Raw genomic sequence first — 20,169 nt, forward strand, 5'->3', positions numbered from 1 at the left:
TAATTAACAATATAATGGGTTAAATTATTAGATATTTTCGAGAGGAGTCTATCGCAACGTAATCGCCTTTCTTTGTTTGACCCAACTTCGTTCTAATGCTGAAGCAACGCTCCTTGAACATGAGTGGGATTAACTCCAAGTCTTTTGCAAATGCGCCTCTTAGATACTTGGTTGGACAATTCCTGACTTTCGAGATTCGAGTCAGCTTCTCCCCTATTGGTGACTAATTTACCATTTGTTGAGGGTGTCCAGCTTATCATTTGTACTGGTTTCGTCCTTTTCCAGGTCGTGTCTTTGCATTCGTGAGAAACTTGTTACTTTCCTTTGACTTTTCCAACTCCACGAGGCGTTGAAAACTTCATTACCTTATGGTAGGTAGAAGGTATGGTCTTTAGGTTTTGGAGGGTCGACTTTCCTAAGATCACATTATAGATCGAGGCGTAATCTACAACGAAGAACTCCACCAACCAAGTGACGAGGACTCCAATGCTTTTTTCAAGGATTACCAGTTCGCCTCTTCCTAAACTCATGGTATTGAAATCTACCAAGGAGAGCAAAGTTTATCGTTTCCTCCTTTAAGAAGTCAAATCCATGAGTTCGAGTCAGACAAGCTAGTATAGCCTTTGAGAGAATCTTAATTTCTCTAGCCCTCGCCTTTCTCTTCTATGATTTTTTATTTTGTTATCTACTCTAAAACATTTTCAAAATCCAAGTCAAATTTAAAAATAAAAATAAAAATAAAAAAAACTTTTTTTAAAATTTCGCTAAAAATATAAATGTATTTTAAGATCGGTGAAAAACACTTTCTTTAGACAAAGGAAGCAAAATATCAAACATGTATTGTTCCTCTTTCAAGATCTTCCCTCCAAGATCTCCATTATGCTTCATTTCACTTGCTAAGAAATCTTATTCACCCGAACTTCGAATGACTAATTCAGAATTGTTGTAGTTACAATAGCATTCTTCAGCCTGTAAATTAGTAGCTTAGATATTGTCCATTCTCTTTGCATCTACAGTTCATTCGCCTAGGCAGCGGAAGCGGCAGCCCGGATATACGATTAACCGAAAAATATAGAGATGAAGAGAGGTAGATGATAGAGTATCTAAGAAACTCTAAAAAAACCATCTTGGTCTTACTTCCTCTTCCTCTTCTGTCAAATCGCGGTACTGATACCATTCTGCTCCAGCTTTCCCAACAGGCATGGGAGGCCTAACAAAGATCTCCACTGGCTTCGGAACATGGACAACCAACTCGACTTCCTCGACCGATGTTTCTAAATCTGAATTAGTATTTTGGAATGGATTTTTTCGTTCAACTGCGATCCATCCCAAGCCTGATATAGCCACATCACAAGCAGGCCTGTCCAGAATGCAAGGAGAAAGAATTTCTTATCAACTGAAATGCACACATTACCCAGATTACACCAACTAAAACACATCCAGAATACCAAATCTTATCTCAGAGGACAAAGGTACTTCACAAAACAACATAACTCAGTCGATCAGTAAAAGTTCTAACGCACCTTTGCTCATCCTCAAAATTTATCGATAATCGGCGCACGGTTTCAAGTCCTCTCCAGCTGTCTGTTGTTTGTTTTCCAGTTGGAGGTGTCAGTGAATCCCCAAGTTCTTCCTGTCAAATAGCGAAAGAAAACTTCAAATGGCATATAATAAAAAGGAAAGAAGTAGTCCTATGGACGATTGCTTTCATTAAGTTAAGAAAGTCAACAAAGATTAATCTTGGAATTGTTTTTTACAATTATAAACAGCATTCAGATTACCTGATAAAATTCATCTGCCTTTTCAGTAGGAACCATGTGGATCTGCAATCCTTTTGGACCATAGAATGTCAAACATGTTTCTGGTAGAACCTGTTAACAACAATGACAGATGCCAAATCCGGAAAAAGTACCATTCCTGACTAGAAGAGAAAAAGCATTTTAAATAACTAAAATAAAGACCTTTAATAAATCTACTCTCACAAGACCTCCCCAAAAGATAGAAAAGCCATTCAACCCACTGTTTAAGTCCTTGCTTCCCATCCCATCGTCAGTTGGCAATTGATGAATCTGAAAAAAAAAGTTCAATTTCATTGAAGCAGAAGCCAAGCAATGTAACCATTGTGGAATTTTGAGTCTGCATACTGGGAAATGTTGACCCCTGAGCCGACTTTGAGGTGCCAGAGCAGGAAGATCTTCTGATTGAACAACTGCAGCTAGCCTATGGTGGAGATGAACTCCAGGTGTATCATATAATTTCTGCATAAGAAACATATGCTAATCACTTAAAAGAAACGAAAAAAATTTTATTGGTTTTATAGAAATTGGAATCACTGGTTAGGCAAACACAACAGAGAATCTATACTAACGCATGAGGCAGCTTCACATACAAAAAATCAGCAATATTAACGCATACCCCTCCTCCTAAGAAAGCGTCAATTTGAATTGGACCTAAAGTAGTTCCAGGGACAGCAGATTGTATCGGTCTGTATTTTTGTGCTGCTGCAGCGACCGGATCCCTTTCACCCATCTTCTCTGCCATTAGCCCAAAAGTAATTGGGATATTAAACACAATGTCACCCTATCTAAAGCTTGACATATGATGTGCATCCTTCTATGTTACTGTGAATGTGATATAGATAATAAACGAAAGGAAAATGTACTCACGCAGCAAAGCATTGATGAAAGCAGACTTCCCAACATTGGCTGACCCCTACACGCATGCCAAAATAAAATCCAGTCTCATCAATAAAATTATCTAAAATAAGACCTGATGACATGAAAGCTCACAACAAATTTTAAGAAATGGGGAGAAGGATAAAAAAGCTATTTCCCATCAATTGGTGATGGATTTTTTTTTTTTTTTTTTTGTGGAATTTAATTAAGGAGAAAGAAGAAAGAATAGAAAGCAAGAAGTAAGAAGAATCGAGAAAAAAAATGGAACTCAGGACTTGAGAATACTGGGGCCTGACCTGGCTTTCATACATAGTGGAGCATGTTTTTGGTTTTACTAGTGGCATGTGATTCAATTTTTAAATTATTTTATATCTCAAATTTCATACTTTTAAGGTGAGATAAGTCTTAAATTTTTACTCCCATTTCATATGAAAATCTTCAGTTATTTATTAATCTATGTTAATTATTTATCAATTTATGAGTGGATACATGATACTTATATCGCAATAACTGTTCCGTTTCAATTTAATTGTATACTAACCAGAATGTAGACATCTCGCCCCTGCAACAAAAAAATTAACTCAAAAACTTCAGTCACAAAAATGGTAACAAAATAGAGACAGCATCTTCGCAGAATGGAGATGAGCAAAAGTTGAGAGCATAGCCTCAAATATCCAATTATTATGGAAGGAAAAAGGTGCATAATAGTTGACAGATTTGCTTTCACAAACTTCATAATTATGCGGATATAGAACTTGTGACTAGATCACTAAGGTCATTAATGTTGTTATAATGAATCTTTAGACTTCCTAAAACTTCCATAATCCTAGTAAATACTCCATGAGGACAATTGTTAGACTATATCGAATTAGTTGGCTGGTTCATTTATTTATAAAAACATGAATGAAAATGTTTATGGAAACTTATTAGAGTGAAGTGGAAAGACCTTTTTCTCCTTTTGAATATCTGCCACAACTCCAGCTACTCCAACCAAAGACTTTGAGCTTGTCAGATGAACGCTCAGAACACTACAAAGTTTAAGCAATGCTTCAAAATATGAAAATCCAACAAGCAACTTTAGATCACAACAGATCATGCTCTAGCTCTGACCGATCAATAAATCACATTAACTATGGGTTTATGAATGTTTTAGTTAATGTAAGACTAAGATGAATTCTTGTATATGAAGTATTGCACAAAAGAATGCTCCACATTTCTAAAATGATGTAGATGGAAAGACATTCCACAACAAGACCAAAAGGAACCCAACTTACCCGAGCTTCTTTTTTGTAGTAGCCTCCACAACCCAATCACCAATGCAGTTCAGATCAGTCCCCTTGGGGAGGAGATCAACCTTTAGAAATCATTATTAGTTTCAATCACATTATAGGAATTGGGAAGTTTTTCAATATTCGACAATATCATGAGACTCAACAGATAAGTTGCAAAAAACACCTTGGTAACCACCAGTATTATCGGATTTGCACCAGCAAGATCACGCACACGTGCCAAAAAACTGCCATTGAAGTCAACTATATCAACCTAGAACTCATTGCCAGAAACCTCATATTATACTCTGCAACTGGGAATATCCTGACCTCACTTTAAGATAAATCAAACAAACACAAACGGCCAAAGCTTACCAACTTCACAATCAAAGCCTTCTCATAACGCAAGTGAGAGAGCTGTTCTCGAAGCTGCTCCGCTGCGATGAATTGCTTTCCCCCGGAATAACCTCCATTTCCACCCACAGCAGTTATCATGTAACCATGAGATAGAAGTCGGCACCTCCCACATATAACTCTTCTAAGTTGGTGATGCTTCTTTTTCTGCCCATTACAGAGATCAGACAAATGTAACTCAAGAGCATGTACCAATATACAGGACCATGAAATGTAACAGTATTTTTATTACAAATGCAGTCCAGACAAGTCATGTCATACTCATACATCTGATAATTTCACATCAAGAACCAAAAAACCAGTGAAACTGAGAGAAAAATGGTACAATTCCTAAATACAATACAGTAACCTCTTGAAAGCCACGGAACGAAAGGTTAACTCCTAGTACCAGGTCTGGAAACTGGAAAGACATCATCTGTTCTTCCCGCTCATGAATACTCCGAAAAAAACTTCAAACAAAATTCATGGCATCCAATCCAAAAACATCAAAATATATATATATATATATATATATATATATATATATATATATATATATATATAATTCTTATACAAGTACATACTAATTCGTAGGTTTCCGGGTCCACATATCCCGGAGCGTCCAATTCCGAGGTCTGCAACGGGGCTCCACATCCATAACAAGAGGCAACCGCCAACGAGACCTTCAACGCCTTCTCCTTCGTTTTTTTCCTATTCTTCTTGTTCTCTTTGAGCACAAACTTCGCAGCTTCGAGGGACTGCTGGTGTTCGAGAAACCTATCGCCTCGAGTGGGAGCGGCGGCTCCACTTCCGTCGAATTCCGGTCTGGAAGCGGAGGAAGTGGTAGTGTCGGCGGTGGGAGGGCTTTTCTGGTGGGTTTCGAGTGAGAATTGGGAGTTAATCGAGGAGGAAGCCGAGGGAGTTTTGAGAGATTTGGGGGTGAAGAATGAGGTTTTGAAGACAGAAGGAAGCGGAGGAAAGAAAGTGGAGGAGAGGGCAGCGGCAGCCATGGATGATCGTTGGTGTAACCTTCGCCGGAGATGGACTTACGGATATTTTTTCTTTTTCTTTTCTTTTCTTAATATTACAAATTTAATCACTCACTTCTTTTGGTTTTCTATTGTATCTATTTAAAATTTACAATATTTGGCCTTCAACTATTATTCTCTTTCGGTATCTTAACAATAATTGGTATCTTATCCACTCATTTATGTTTTTAACTTTCTATTTATTATAATGGTATGATTATAAAGTAAAAATTGGTTGATTCCGTACCAGGTAACAAATAGTTGCCAAGAAAGTAGACATTTAGTCGAATAAAAAATACAATATCGATATACTTATATCATTCAATATTACTTTCAACATTCCCATCTCTAACGAAAGAAACGCTCAAGATTCACTTATCCCACAATTCTTATCTATGCCATGGCATATCCTTGAACGTGTTGATCTTACACTACATTTTTAAGTTATTTCTCTTTAAATATTCAGGAAAGTAAAGCGATCAGGAGTCACTTACCTTCATAGAACTCAAAAACAAAATGACGTGAATTTGACTCTCAATCTACTTTTATATTTCATGTTGGGTTTCTAAATTCACATTTTTCTCCATTAAAAGTTACCATCAATCTCGGATGATATAAATCATATCATCTTATTCAAGTACTAAGTTTAAGAAAATCAAAGACTTCCCGAGAGTTCATTTCACTTGTTTTATGCCAAGAAAAGTTTCAAGATGGAATTGCACTAAATGTGCTTGGACTTCATTTACAACGAGTTTAAGTTCAATTAAAGCATCATTAATATTGGAAGTACCTGTGGAGTAATTCCAATATTGATTTTGAAGAGTAATTTGAATATTGAGTTTAGAAACAATTTTCTTTTCTTTATAATTTTTATATTGATCATCTAGGTAAATTCATTCTAACTTTTTATCTCTTTAATGGTATAAATTTTATTTAGAAGTTTCACCATTTGCAATTTGAGTGTTTGCATAATCTATATAGGTTCTTCATTCTTGGTTCAATTTCCTAAAATTTTCTTATCACTTGAATAGTTGGAACAAAAAATCAGTATAATTTATATAGTTTAAACATTAGTATTAAAATCTCTCTCATTTGTGTTCTTATGCTTAAAATTATTATAGGAAATATTATAGGTAATAAAACTCTGTGTATATTATATATCATAAGCTATACTATATATATTATATATCTATATATCTATGCTACAAATTTGTCTGATTGGCTTTAAAAATAGTCACTCATTTGATGGACCATAACATTCAAGTCAATCACATAGTGATAGTGATATCATTGCGAAGATCATGAGGACAAAAAAATTGTAAAAAAGAACATAGACTTAAAAATTATCACCAAATTAATGTTAGGTACATATTATATATATAATTAAACTACAACAATTAATACAAAAACATGTAATTATTCACTAAAATCAAAGTTTAAAAAAAATTACACCCCAACAGCCTCAGAAACCCCTCTGAAAGAATCTGCATTTTCAGCCGGAAAAACCACATTGTCATGAACAATTCCGGCCAGAGCAGCCCCAATCAACGGCCCAACCCAGTACACTGCCTGGTTCTTGAAACTCCCGGCCACAATCGCCGACCCGAACGCGCACGCCGGATTCACCGACCCACCGGAGAACGGCCCCGCAGCCAGCACATTGGCTCCGGCCATCAGCCCGACCATCACGGCTCCAATCGCATTGCATGGATCTCTTTTCGGATCACCGACGGCGAAGACAGTGTACACTAAAGCAAATGTTAATATGCCTTCCACCACCGATGCTCCGAATCCGGTCATTTCCTCCGCAATAGCGTAGCTTTGAACATGCTATAAGTAAGGTAATTGGTTAAATCATCTCTGAACTCAAAAGTTTAGACTGATTGATTACTATAAATTTAATATTTTTTGTTAGGAGAATTTTAATTTTTTTAATTTTATTTATGTTATTAACAAAGTTCAATGGAAGAAATTAAGAAAATTGAAATTGAAGAAGATTAAAAATTGGAAGGGGACGGTCTTGATGAAGATCTCAATTAGTTATTACCTGTCCAAGAATGGTGACTCTAAGAACAATGCAGGCCATGACAGAGGCAAGCATCTGGGCAAACCAATAGAAGAGAGCAGTTGGGATACTGACGTGGCCGCCGACCGCCATGCCAAATGTCACCGCCGGGTTGACATGTCCTCCAGAGATATTGGCTGCAATGTACACCGCAGAAGCCAAAGCAAAGACATTGACAACGGCTGCCACGAGAAGATTCGACGAGTCTGTCCTAACAGCGCCCGACATCATCTTCTCTGCCACATATAAAGTATAATTCAATCAGATCAAACAAAATTTTACCTTCTAACTTTTTATATTTTTGTTATTCCTAGTTAGGTAATTCTAAACTTCTCTCCACTCTCTTCTTCGCTCCGCCCTTATTATAAATAGAGATCAGTAAATGGCTTGTAATACTCACGGGAGGCCATGGATGATCCGACGACAGAGAAGACGTAGAAGAATGTGGAGATGAACTCGGCGGCATAGGATCGGAGTGCGGTCGGGGTGACCGATTGTCGGAAGCGGGAAGCGAGGGAAGATGGGGCCATTTTGCAGGAGAACATTGAACAAGGAAAAGGAGGGAAAATTAAACTGAGTTTTTTCTGGGAAAGGAAAATGAGAGAAAATTTAGCCAAACAATTTTCTCAGATAATGAAATGAATCAGATGAATGATGTATAAGAGATGGTGGCAGTTTGTCCCATGGACAGTTGCAACCTTAGGGAGGGATTTTGGATTTCAAAAGCTTTAACTGCTATTACACGTGGCAAAGTTTAATTGGCTGCTGATCTTTAATGTTTTGAATAATTTACTGGTTCAATTATTTCATTTTTCAGAAAAACAAAAACAAAATAAGCTCCTAACTTTTTTTTTTCAAAACAAAAGCTATATTATTATTATTTATTTATTTTTATTACGCAAGAGCAAGGAGGATGTTAAGTGAGTTTTAAATATGACTTGAATTTTATTTAAAAAGAAAAAGGAAATAATTAATAGAATTAATATTATAAAAGACAGTAATTAATTTAATAGAATTAATATTATAAAAGACATTAATTAATTTGATCAAAAAGGAGTTTAAATTTCATTTTAGTTCCAAAACTTTTTTCCATCATTTTAGTCTTTAAAACTTTCAAAATGTTTGTTTCCCTAAGTTTTGAAAAAAAAAATTATTATTTTGATCACTGGTGTTCTTCAATTATCAATTTTTAGCACATGAATGATTTTTTTTTTAATTGAATACAATCAGATGAAGGAATGAAGGTTTAAACTTCGATCTCAGAAGAAAAAGTAAATGTGAATTATCAATTATCATTCAACTAAACTCATATTGACAATGACATGTTTTTATTGTATATTAATATATGTTGATATAAGCCTGCATTGAGGAGAGAAACCAATCTTTTCTTTTTCTTTTTAAATAAAAATCAAGTCATATTTAAAACTCACTTAACATCCTCCTTGCTCTTGCTTAATAAAAAAATAATAATAATATTGGCTCAATTTGACCCATGCATCCCTACTAATTATACATTATACATGTAAGCACATTAATCACTCCTCATATTTGAAGCTATGTCATCCATCTATTGAACAATTTAAGAAAAAATAATGGCAAGGACAAAAAATTGTTATTTTTTAAAAGTTAAGGGATTGAAATACACATTTGGAGAGTTGGAGAGTTGGAGAGTTAAGGGACCAAAATGGAATTTAAGCTATCATGAAATCTATCGTCCTATGTTTGACAATCTATAAGAGAGAGAATGAATGTTGAGTGTTAAAGTTACACTAATGTAGTATTTTTAAAAGTTGACTTTAACAATCTAGTTAGGAAGTCACTATGATTGTTATAAATGCAGGGAAAATTCAATGGAGTTTTGATCGAGAGAACAAAAAATAATTGGCATATTATTTGGTGGATCTATATGAGGCTAATATTTATAACGGTAGAAGTTAGATTTGAACCTATCTCAATAAGGGATAAGTGACGATCTCACGTCTTAAATCACAATAGGTGATCGAAGGATAGGAGCACGTGCATTAGTCGAGCTGGTGAGTTGATTGGAAGGTAAAGGTGTATTTGTCCGTGCTCAGCGGATGACTTTGAGCTAGAGGTGCTCAAAACTATGGTGTAACTCATCTGGTTGAACAAAGTATGTTCTAAACTCTACATAGTTATAGTGTAGATGTCAAAAGATCTATTATTAAAAATCGCAACATATATATATATAGTTACAACATAACAGTAGAAAAATTAAAGATCGTGTATATATAGAAATACATATTATTTAAATTGAACCATAAGAGAGAAATACTTAAGTTGTTGTAATCATAGATGATAAGATGATAACAACAACATAACAGTAATCAAACAAAACTTGATGAACCACTAGAAACTGATGAAAAAGTAGTCGAGACAGACTTCAAAACAAAGATTTATTCTACACAGGTTGTTAGTAGACTACAATTATTGTCTCAATAGGATACAATGTGACTAACTTCATCGTAGAACAACAACTCTGAGCTGCTTAAAATTTGGCCTTTATACATTTTCTCTCGACATAAACAATGAACAAAAAGAGAAGATGAGAAAATTCTTGGAGGGGGAGACACACAAATTTGGAGTATTTGGAATACTTAGAAATCTTAGTCTCTCTCGAGTGAAGAGATTCAACAACTATATATAGTTGCACTCATGTATAACTATACTCTCACTATTAATATGAATTAATACAAGAAAATCGTAACTATTAAGGATTAGTCTAATAATTATAGCATCTTAGGGTGCCAGTACAGTGGCAAGAGGTTGGAGTGTTTACACCCTGGCGAGCATAGTTCAGTGGTAATTGACATATATCTTCAATCAATTGTAAGTTCGATCCCCCACCCCACATGTTCTACTTAAAAAAAATATGATTGTTTACACGCGAATATGTAAATAAATACAATGGTTTCAAAATTAAATAATCAAAATTATTTAAATTCTCGACAATGATTACAGTAATTAAATTCGTAATTCAACAACCATTTTGAGAATTTTAAAATTCAAACCACCATTATATTTCACACATCTAGATCAAAAATCCAACATTATAGAACGTTAAAGTTTAGATTGGTATTGCATTGGTTGATAACTACTTCAATAACAGAGGTTAAATAGAGTGAATGAAGATAAGCTCATCAAAGTTTTGATATAAGCATCAAAAAGCATCTCTGGTGCAATATCCCCAAGGATAGTATTTGTAATCGGGAAACTACAAGAATTATAATGAATCTTGCCGATAAGATATCAACAATGGTGATAAACTTCGACGTGATGGAGAGATTAGGTGACCATCTATCAAGGTAACAAGACAGTTGGAAAGTAGAAGCATACTAGAACTATGTGCGTCATCTAGACGAGTTCATGATATTTTGAATCGATTAGTCATGTGGAATCGATAACTCTTAACTTTTATTTGAGAGGCTAGATTGACCATGTAAATGCTACGACTCAAGCGATCAAATTGAGGACAATTCATATAATTGATATTTGGTTTCAGTCTACATAAATTTGTTCGATCATAAACTACAATAACGTAATATCGAGCAACTAGAATAAGATGAATAGCCCATAAACTACAATAACGTAATATCGAGCAACTAGAATAAGATGAATAGCCCGTGCACCAAGTTAAAAGAGATAAAAGTATGGTTTTAAATAATAATTATTATTGTACACTGTATCCCAAATTAAGTAGAGCTATATACATTACTCTTAAATAAAGAAATCACCCAATGATCAACTTGATGGGAAAGTCCTTTGAGTTAGTTACAAGCTTTTTGTTCAGTTTCTTCCGCTCCACTTTTCATGTTGTTTACTACTATCAAAAAATATATATAATTATTTTTAAATATATTAGTCAAAGGTTTCAAAAAGATCCATGTGTTTATATATAATTTAATATTTTGTAAAATTTTGCAATTAATCTGTATTTTTGGGATGAGGAGCCCTACATTACCGATCAAGCTAATCATAATGTTACTCTCTATTGGAATTGCTGATAGTAGGGGGAAAAAAGTCAACTACATCTCTTTGAAATTCCTCTTCCTTTGAATTTCTAAACTTATTTATTAGACTTCTTAAAGTCTTAAATGTAGATTAAATAGATCGGTAGACTATATTAAAAAAATTGATGCGGAAACTCAAAGTTAATCAATATGTCTATTACAAGGTCAGAAGTATTGACAAATATAAAATATGTTAACAAAATATCACTAGGGTTAATCATAAGATTTTTTAACTTTATTTGATCAAGTCGGTTTAAATGGAAGTTGATCTGAGAGAAGTTGAAACTCTAGCAAGTGGGGACATGCAAAAGAGACAACGTCCAAGTCAGTGACATATATCATAGAGAATATAGTTTCGCGTCCCTTGAAATGAGGCAAGAGGTCTCTATTTTTAGGCGGACTTTCCAACTGGACATCCGACAAGCCTCCAACAGTTGTTTAAGGTTTCGAGAATCACGGCCTATAATCGTAGACTACCACATGATTAGTAAGAAATCACCTCCAACAAACTTATTTAAGAGGTGAGGATGTTTATTGATTAATTTCTATGGACATAAATTTGAAATTTAGATATTTGACCTTTAGAGCATCATTGCATTATCTTTTTCTATAGAATATATTATTATACTATAGAAATAAAAGATTTAGAGTCCTAATATCTCAATTATTTAACTATACATTGGTTTACACAGTTTAATTTTTCTTTTCTTTTTTAACATATAATCAAATACATCACATTTAACTGTTTCACTAAAATCCCTCGTTCGTAGATCTCAAACGAGGGCGGGTTAGAGAGTTGCAGAGGGAAAGGGCATACCGTTCTTTTCAATTTTCTTCTTCATTTCCCTCGTTTGAATCCAATTACTTCTCCATTACTCCAAATTTCTACTTTTTCTCATCTGGGTTCTGCATTTTGCCTCCACGTTTGGCCTTACAGAGCAAACCCAGCTGCCCAATTCCATAAACAAATGGCTGCTCCGACCTCCTGAACCGCACAGTTTCCTCGGCTCGGTTTTCTTCAACCCTGAGCCCGCCCGCCGCTTACAATCAAACCCAATTTCGCTTTCTTTTCTTTCTTTTCGTTACAGTTTTAGTGAGCTTTTAGAAAGAGCTGCTCTTTGGAACCATCTGGGGCTATAAATTCAATTCGTACAACACCCATTGTGCTTCCACCCTTCTCCTCCGGCTTCGGGATTTGGGAACCCCTTGTCGGTGGCAGGTAATTCGTTCTCGTTTTTGTCTTCTGCAATTCGTATTTCCCATTTCTGATCTTGTTGATTACAGGGGATTTTTGCATTTTGCGTTTTCTTTATTTCCCATTACTTCTGATTTCTATCTTTTGGGTTCCCTGGAATGTTTTGAGGAAGAATGGAATGATATAGAAACTGAAAATTTCGGTTCTGGCGCCTAATTTATTACTCGTTTGCCTTCTTCTTCTGTGCAACTGTATTTGAATGTTTGTTATAGCTGGGGATTTGAGGTGTATTTCATTCAATCTTTTGAAAATTCATTGGATGTGGCTGTTTAAAATTTTTTTGGTTCAACTTTGATGCATTTTTAATCACAAGGAATTAAAGTGTTTCTTTGATTCTTTTATAAGTTATACCATCCATATATGCTTATTAGAAATACGAATGAGTTGAAGTGTTGGATTGGAAGCAGATGGAAGTTTACTTCAAGAACTAGTTTTTCTGTTACCTATTTGGGATTCTTTTTTTCTTTTATTTTTCCTGCTACACATTCTGGTCTTCATTTCAGGAACCATCTGAATGAGTTTTGCATCAATTCTGTAAAATATTGGCTCATGTGGTTTTATACCTCCTTTGTGCTGGAAAATTATTCTCTGTGTTATCTGTGTGGGATTCTTTTTCCTTTTTCCTGCAGGGAGAGCTTTTGACCATTCATACTCCTCATTTTGATCTACGAATGGGAATTGATCTTGAGAGGGGGGGAGGGGAGAGAGTTGAAAAATTACAAAGGATTACTGAGCATTCAAGAGGCCTACGTTGGATCAAGTTACAATCTCATTGATTATTCTTCGATTCTTTTATAAGTTATACAATCTCACTCAACTGACAAATTTAAAAATTACAATCTCATTAATGCTAAATCTCTCAACAGCTATGCCATAATGCGCATTTTTAGCAATGTTTTTCTAGATGTTGGATCTATTCCCTAAGATTGCTTATATTTTAATACCGATTTGATACAACTTAATCTTGAGATTGAAAATGGAGAAAAAATCAATATCAAAGAGGGAAATTACAAAGGGTTTCCTAGTACTTGAGAGGCTTATTTCTCTTCCAAATCCAATCTAAAGAAATGTCAATTTCCCAGTCCCCCCTCTATCTATATTACCTTTTTTTTCTTTGAGATAAGAGACAGAAGAGACTATGATTTAGAGCGCCAAAAAAAACAGCGTAAAGGACATACAGTTGATATTATTTCATATTTGACATACTTCAAATGACATACGTGTAACAGTCATCTCGTCGACACATTGTTTTATTCATTTTAGGAACGCTATGATTAGTTTTAAAGTACTTCAACATTGGCTCATGCCATTCTTTTTACCACAGAAGAGTTGAGGCATTATTTCTTTATCATTTTTGTAGATGTGTTTTCCTCTCTAGTATAACTTCGGAAAGTAAAAATTGTCAATGTGCTATCAATCCATATCATTTGCATAAAGGTGCATCAATAGCTTCATCTTTGTGATAGTGCAACTCTTATCTTATTATGGTTATTTTCCATCTTATTTTATATCTATGCTGTCATTTGTCCTAAACTATTTGAACTTGTAAGATCTCTTATGGTCAAATATGAACACATGGTATTGTATTGAATATTGATCCACTTAGCTGACAACTGCTTACTTAATCATGTTTTGGCTTGTTGGTTAAAGGACTGTATTTTTCCTTTTTCGCCTCCTCCATTTCCATCGCTAATTAAGTTTCTCATTCTTGATAGATGTCTAATAAAAATGATATTGAGAACCCCAATGCTGAGAAGGTCCAGAAAGGACCAGGAGCTTCTGCTTTATCAGGTGAGATCCCATCAAACTGGTATGCCGTTGTTCTGCAGCAAGTCTCAGTATATGGTGTTGCTGCCGGGTACTGTATTTCCGCATCCCTGCTTTCCATCATCAATAAATGGGCAGTCATGAAGTTTCCTTACCCGGGCGCACTGACCGCCCTACAATACTTCACTAGTGCAGCTGGAGTTGTTGTTTGTGGTTGGGCTGGATTTATCGAACCTGATCGACTTGATCTCTTGACAATGTGGCGTTTCCTACCTGCTGCAATCATATTCTATCTCTCTCTATTCACCAACAGTGAACTTCTCCTGCATGCCAATGTTGATACATTCATTGTTTTCCGATCAGCCGTGCCAATTTTTGTCGCTGTCGGTGAGACACTTTTCCTGCACCAGCCCTGGCCATCCATGAAGACATGGGTCTCGCTTGGTACCATCCTCGGTGGCAGCATCCTTTATGTACTAACAGATTACCAATTCACAATGACAGCTTACTTCTGGGCTCTAGCTTATCTCATAAGCATGTCTATAGATTTTGTGTACATAAAGCATGTTGTTATGACCATAGGGCTGAACACATGGGGTCTTGTTCTATACAACAACTTAGAGGCACTTCTACTCTTTCCAGTGGAACTACTTATAATGGGTGAACTCAAACAAATCAAGCACGAAATATCAGACCAATCAGATTGGCACTCCTTTGCGGTGGTTTTGCCCGTTGGATTATCATGCTTATTTGGTTTGTCGATCTCCTTCTTTGGGTTCTCCTGTCGAAGGGCGATTTCTGCAACTGGATTCACTGTGCTCGGAATCGTAAATAAACTTCTGACAGTAGTGATCAATCTAGTCATTTGGGATAAGCATTCGACACTCATCGGAACTGTGGGGTTATTAATATGTATGTTTGGTGGAATCTTGTACCAACAATCAACAAGCTCAAAGCCGAAGGCGGCCGCAAAAGAGGTACTAGTACAAGAAACAGAGGAAGAAGAGCAACAAAAGCTACTTGAGATGCAAAGCGTTTCAGATAGCGGTAACGTCGAGAAGAAAGCTAGTCAATCAGGGAATGGGAAATCATGAAGTGATTCCAAATGGTAATGCAATCCTTATAAGTCTCTCCAAATTGTTATTTCAGATAGCGTTTTTATAGAAATTGTATTTTGGCTGCATTCTGGGTTTGAATTCATCATTTTGTAACATGGCAACTTAGTTTATAAAAGGCTTCGCATTTGATGTATATCTTACTATGTTCATTGAAGTTGTTATTTTTTTTCCTTTAGAATACAGGTATTTTGCTTGACACTTTTGCCAGTGTTTCTCTTGGCCAACCCATAATGTAGGAGGATCTTTTAACTTATATTTACTTTTTTGTTCGTTAAAAGTCCTTGTACTATGGTTAAAGTAACCGTCTACCTTAGGAATTAGTAATTTCTTGTGTCTTTATTGATCAACACAATATGTTGGGGAGGGGATTCGAACTCACAACCTCTTGGTTGGAGGTATATGCCAATTACCGCTGAGCTATGCTCGCTTTGACCGACGTTTTCATCTTGTTTGTATTCATTTGTCTTCCCTTAGAACATGTATCATTGTTAACAATATTATTTAAATAAAATATATTTATGATAAAAATTTTAAGATAAATTGAAAAAATTTCATGGTAAAAAGAAAGAAAAATAAGAGAATTTAACTTGTTTGAAAAGTTGCTCACGAAATTTTGAAAGGCATGTTACTATCGGCCTCTTCAAAGACATTTTATTTTTTCAAGGTATGGGATTTCAACCGCAGGTGTTGTAATAAAAAAAATATTATATTTTCAGTATTATAAAAAAAACCAAATTAATTAAAAATAAATTATATATTATATCACTAGTAAAAAGTTTTAAAACTTTGTTTAAATATTTAATCTATTGTCTAATTATATTTTAAAAATAAAAATATTAATAGATATTATAGAATAAAAAAAAAGACATTTAAAAATTGGAGGCCTTTGGCAATCACCTCGGATCTTACGCCTTATACTAAAAGTTAAAGTAGTTTTATTGTTTGGAAAATATTCCGATGTTGAACACCATTAAATTGTTGATTAATAGGAGAGAAATTTTGTAAAAATAGGAAATTATTTAAAAAAATATATTGAACTATCAATTTTTCAATGATGGCCATATTCATATACGACGACTCTATGGCGCTTTAACAATTTTTGAACTTACATCATAAAGTATTGACGGTGTTATCACCCAAGATTCAAATTTGAGTCTTTTTGAGCGGATAAATCGAAAAAAAATCATTATTGAACTTTGATATATCATCAAAAAAGGGCAATTTACAAATCACACCAATATCTCTAACCATAAAAATCTTCGATGAAAATTGAAGACAAAATATTAATAGTTGGAGAGAAGATAAATTGAAAAAAAGGAACAATCTTTAAGAAGAAGAAGAAGAAGCGCCGAGGAAGAGGCGGTTGAAGAAGGAAAAGCAAGCGCGGAAGTTGGGCAAAAATTTGTTCCTCATCTTTCTTCTTCGCTCCTCAACGACCTCTTCAACGAACATGAAATCTTTCACTTCATCTCCCAATTGGTAGTAATGACCTCCCATGGCCAATTCATCTTCCTCCTCCTCGTCATCCGACCATTGGTAGCTCAACGGAAGTGCGCCGAATGGTCGTGCTATCTTCGGCGGGCCTAGGATCGGACTCTCACGGACGACACGACCGTGGAAAACAGCTCCGATCAACGTCGATTTCATCGCGGTTCGACAAATGAATTATTGTGAGTATGAATGTGTATGTGAGTGAGTGAGTGAGTGAGTGAGGTTGGGAAGCATGGCTTTCCTTCAATGTACGTATAAATATAAAACATACCAACTTCGACTTTGATTAGGGAAAGGAAATACTAATTCTGATTACTTTACCTATTCCTTTGTGTATTAGATTACGTAAATCCTGTTTTAATAATGGTTTTATCTTTTGTATGAAAACTATTTTAATCTTTAATGTTAATCTTTTCAAAAACAATTTAACAACCAAAAACTCAGAAAATATATATAAGATTTAAATCTTATTTTATTCGTAATTATTAGTCATTAAAATTTTTAACATTTTTGTTTTACTTCTTGAACTGTATAAAAAAAATTATTTAAATCTCGATTCGTCTTAATTTTGAAAAAAAGAACTATTTAATAAAACCTAACATATATACCAATATTATTTATTTACTTTATAAGTTTGTTTACCAAATATTTGATAGTAATTTTTGTGATCGGAACTTAAGAATGGTTTGGGTCAGACTTATAATTCAATTCATAAACTTTTTTTTTATTTAACTCAATCCTTAAACTAATTGAGCTTATATTGGCTCGTTGGATCGGATTTGAATTGACACATATAATAAATTCATTAAACTTTGTTTTTAAAAATATATTTTCAAACCCAGCTTTTTTGAGTTTTAAAATATGAAAATGACAATACTAAATATTAATTAATTATATATTAATATATAATATACAATATATTCTTATGTTTAATTATATTGAATCAGACCTTTAGGTCGGTATAACAAACTCATTCAAATAAGATTCAAGCGGACTGAAATATTATCTGGTCTAATTTTAAAATTCGATGGTGAAGTTGAATGTCTAACTATGATCAGTTTTCATTGATTTTGTGAAGAAATTATAATTAAATCGAAGATACAATTTCTCCCAAGATTTTTAAGAAAATCGTATGGTGGGAAAAAGGGAAAAAGTATCTTCAATTAAGGCTAACTTCCAATTAATCATTCATTTATTTGTTTTTTTTCCCTTTGTTTCTTAAAATTTTGAGATCCATCTACCTGTTATTTTAAAAAAATATCAAGTACGAAAAATGTAAGTAAAAAGTATACCAACTAAACTGAGCTCACACACCTTTCACATCTCTTTTCTCTTCTCTTTCTTTACTCATTTCTCTCTACTCATCTATGTCTAATTCTTTTTGTCGGTTACTTTTATATCTCTTATTTTTTATCATTGATTATTTAATTTTTAAAATAGGAATAGTAGTTTATTTTAGATTCATATTAATGAATCAGCATCCTTTCCACATCATATATATATCCAATTGGCATCAAAATCATATCAATAATTAATTATACGCAATTTTTCATTTTTATTTTTACAATCACATAACTTTTTTGTCAATAGTTTAGATTACTTTTAGATCAGAATCATTTTCTAAATTTATTTTTAAAACCAAATTATTCTTACAAGTAACCCTATAAACTTCGTAAAATCAAGTTTACTAATTAAACGTGAGCCATTTGACTAAAAATATTTATCAATAAAATAAAATGCATTATTCTGAGAAGAGGACAACGCTAAACTACATGAAAGTAATCTATTAAATTGTGAACCAACGTTGAATGGGGACCAAAAATATTTATTAAAAAAATGCATAGTGAGGAAGGAATAATGTCAGAATTTGTACTAAAAAAAAGGAATAATGTTATAATCCGTAAAATAAAATTTATTAAATTGTAAGCAATGGTGAAGGAACTAAAACGTAACTATCAAAAAATAAATAAAATGCAATTAATTTGTGTTCCATTAAATATTTTCTTGGTTTAGAAGACAATGGATTTCTTGGTGCCAAACCCACTGCTTTGCCCATGGAGCCAAATTGGAAGCTTTCACACAATATATTCTAGTACTGGAGTCAGTTGAAGGAAGTTCTAGTTAGTTAGATAACCACCTAACTATTATTGTTTTATTTTGGAGAATACTGTGACGTTAACTCCCTAAATTGAGAAATAAGATTTTATGCATTCGATCTCCCAACTTGATTTTCGATCTAAGATTAGGGTTCAACAGGGTGGGACGGTATCGAAGGTATCCCCATCCCCGTCGTGTTGGGGAATTTCACCCCATCTCCGTCCCCCGAAAGAATTAGAGGAGGATTATTTCATTTTTGTATCGAGAACGAACAGGTTAAAGAGATAAGAGAATTAAGGATACCCACCAGAAAGACTAATGCAATCCTTAATGATGTACCAGAAAATACAACATTTTTGTTACCCGACCAATCATCCGGAGAAGCAAATACAATGGGCACATAATAAGTAAGATTGATGAAGTAACCAAAAACAGCCAATTAAAAGGCAATAGTCATGTTTCTGATCCTCCAATATACCAACAAAATATACCATCTGATCCCTTTACCAACGAGCCAAAATTTTTATAAAATGTATCATGGAGGGATTTTACCATAAATCCATTTATTCTATATTACTTCTTACTTTTTTAATACTTGAGCATGTATGGATTGAGGGTAGCCTTTTTTTACTTCACAAAAGGGATACTGGATCATATCTATCTATATGCACCTCTTTTTTTTAATTTATTAATATATTTTTAATTCTTAAAAAAATATAATTTTTTTGTTTTATAGAATAGTGTAAATTTTAATTAAATACAATTATGATATTTTAGATGTATTTGGTTTTTTCAATCTGAATCTTTAATTTAGAATAAAAGTTTAATCCAACAATTCAAACCTCAAATTTTGAAGTTATACAATCTAAACAAGGAAAGATAAAGAAAATTAAGATTAAAGGTTTGAATTTTGAAAGAAATTGGGCTTGAGGAATTATAAAACTAATATAAATTAATAAATATTATTATTATTATTAATTT

The 20,169-nt window shown here is 33.9% G+C and overlaps 3 protein-coding genes across 5 annotated transcripts; 1 reads left to right on the forward strand and 2 right to left on the reverse strand.

Moving 5' to 3' along the window:
* Window positions 1–840: 840 nt before the first annotated feature.
* NOA1 (P-loop containing nucleoside triphosphate hydrolases superfamily protein) lies at window positions 841–5,439 on the reverse strand. Of its 2 annotated transcripts, none has more exons than XM_022304189.2 (13): window positions 4,921–5,439; window positions 4,319–4,504; window positions 4,131–4,217; window positions 3,950–4,029; window positions 3,622–3,703; window positions 3,217–3,237; window positions 2,667–2,712; window positions 2,416–2,534; window positions 2,145–2,258; window positions 1,962–2,069; window positions 1,782–1,871; window positions 1,524–1,633; window positions 841–1,360 (listed from the first exon to the last, which is right to left on the reverse strand). In XM_022304189.2, the coding sequence occupies exons 1-13, from the start codon at window positions 5,344–5,346 to the stop codon at window positions 1,114–1,116; spliced, it is 1,716 nt and encodes a 571-aa protein (XP_022159881.1). In that variant the 5' UTR covers window positions 5,347–5,439; the 3' UTR covers window positions 841–1,113. The 2 variants fall into 2 exon arrangements, with proteins under 2 accessions (XP_022159881.1, XP_087982234.1); XM_088126108.1 differs by lacking the exon at window positions 4,921–5,439 and adding an exon at window positions 4,707–4,832.
* A 1,294-nt stretch (window positions 5,440–6,733) lies between these two features.
* Window positions 6,734–8,025, reverse strand: TIP5;1 (tonoplast intrinsic protein 5;1). The gene is made up of 3 exons (XM_022304190.2): window positions 7,830–8,025; window positions 7,412–7,665; window positions 6,734–7,194 (listed from the first exon to the last, which is right to left on the reverse strand). The coding sequence occupies exons 1-3, from the start codon at window positions 7,972–7,974 to the stop codon at window positions 6,811–6,813; spliced, it is 783 nt and encodes a 260-aa protein (XP_022159882.1). The 5' UTR covers window positions 7,975–8,025; the 3' UTR covers window positions 6,734–6,810.
* A 4,214-nt stretch (window positions 8,026–12,239) lies between these two features.
* GONST3 (golgi nucleotide sugar transporter 3) lies at window positions 12,240–15,733 on the forward strand. 2 transcript variants are annotated; one of them, XM_022304089.2, is made up of 2 exons: window positions 12,240–12,679; window positions 14,431–15,733. In XM_022304089.2, exon 2 carries the CDS (start codon window positions 14,431–14,433, stop codon window positions 15,574–15,576), a length of 1,146 nt encoding a protein of 381 aa, XP_022159781.1. In that variant the 5' UTR covers window positions 12,240–12,679; the 3' UTR covers window positions 15,577–15,733. The 2 variants fall into 2 exon arrangements, with proteins under 2 accessions (XP_022159781.1, XP_087980832.1); XM_088124706.1 differs by lacking the exon at window positions 12,240–12,679 and adding an exon at window positions 12,748–13,475.
* The last annotated feature ends 4,436 nt before the right edge of the window (window positions 15,734–20,169 follow it).

The sequence above is a fragment of the Momordica charantia genome, assembly GCF_013281855.1.
Source record: "Momordica charantia cultivar OHB3-1 chromosome 6 unlocalized genomic scaffold, Mcharantia_2.0 BLBB01000006.1, whole genome shotgun sequence".
Lineage (NCBI taxonomy): Eukaryota > Viridiplantae > Streptophyta > Magnoliopsida > Cucurbitales > Cucurbitaceae > Momordica > Momordica charantia.

Coding starts and splice junctions, on each gene's coding strand:
- NOA1 (XM_022304189.2), bottom strand. CDS start 5,346: ATGGCTGCCGCTGCCCTCTCCTCCACTTTCTTTCCTCCGCTTCCTTCT. Junction 4,218..4,318: donor AGGCTTTGATTGTGAAGTTG/GTAAGCTTTGGC, acceptor AATGAGTTCTAG/GTTGATATAGTTGACTTCAA. Junction 1,361..1,523: donor AATTTTGAGGATGAGCAAAG/GTGCGTTAGAAC, acceptor CATTCTGGACAG/GCCTGCTTGTGATGTGGCTA.
- GONST3 (XM_022304089.2), top strand. CDS start 14,431: ATGTCTAATAAAAATGATATTGAGAACCCCAATGCTGAGAAGGTCCAG.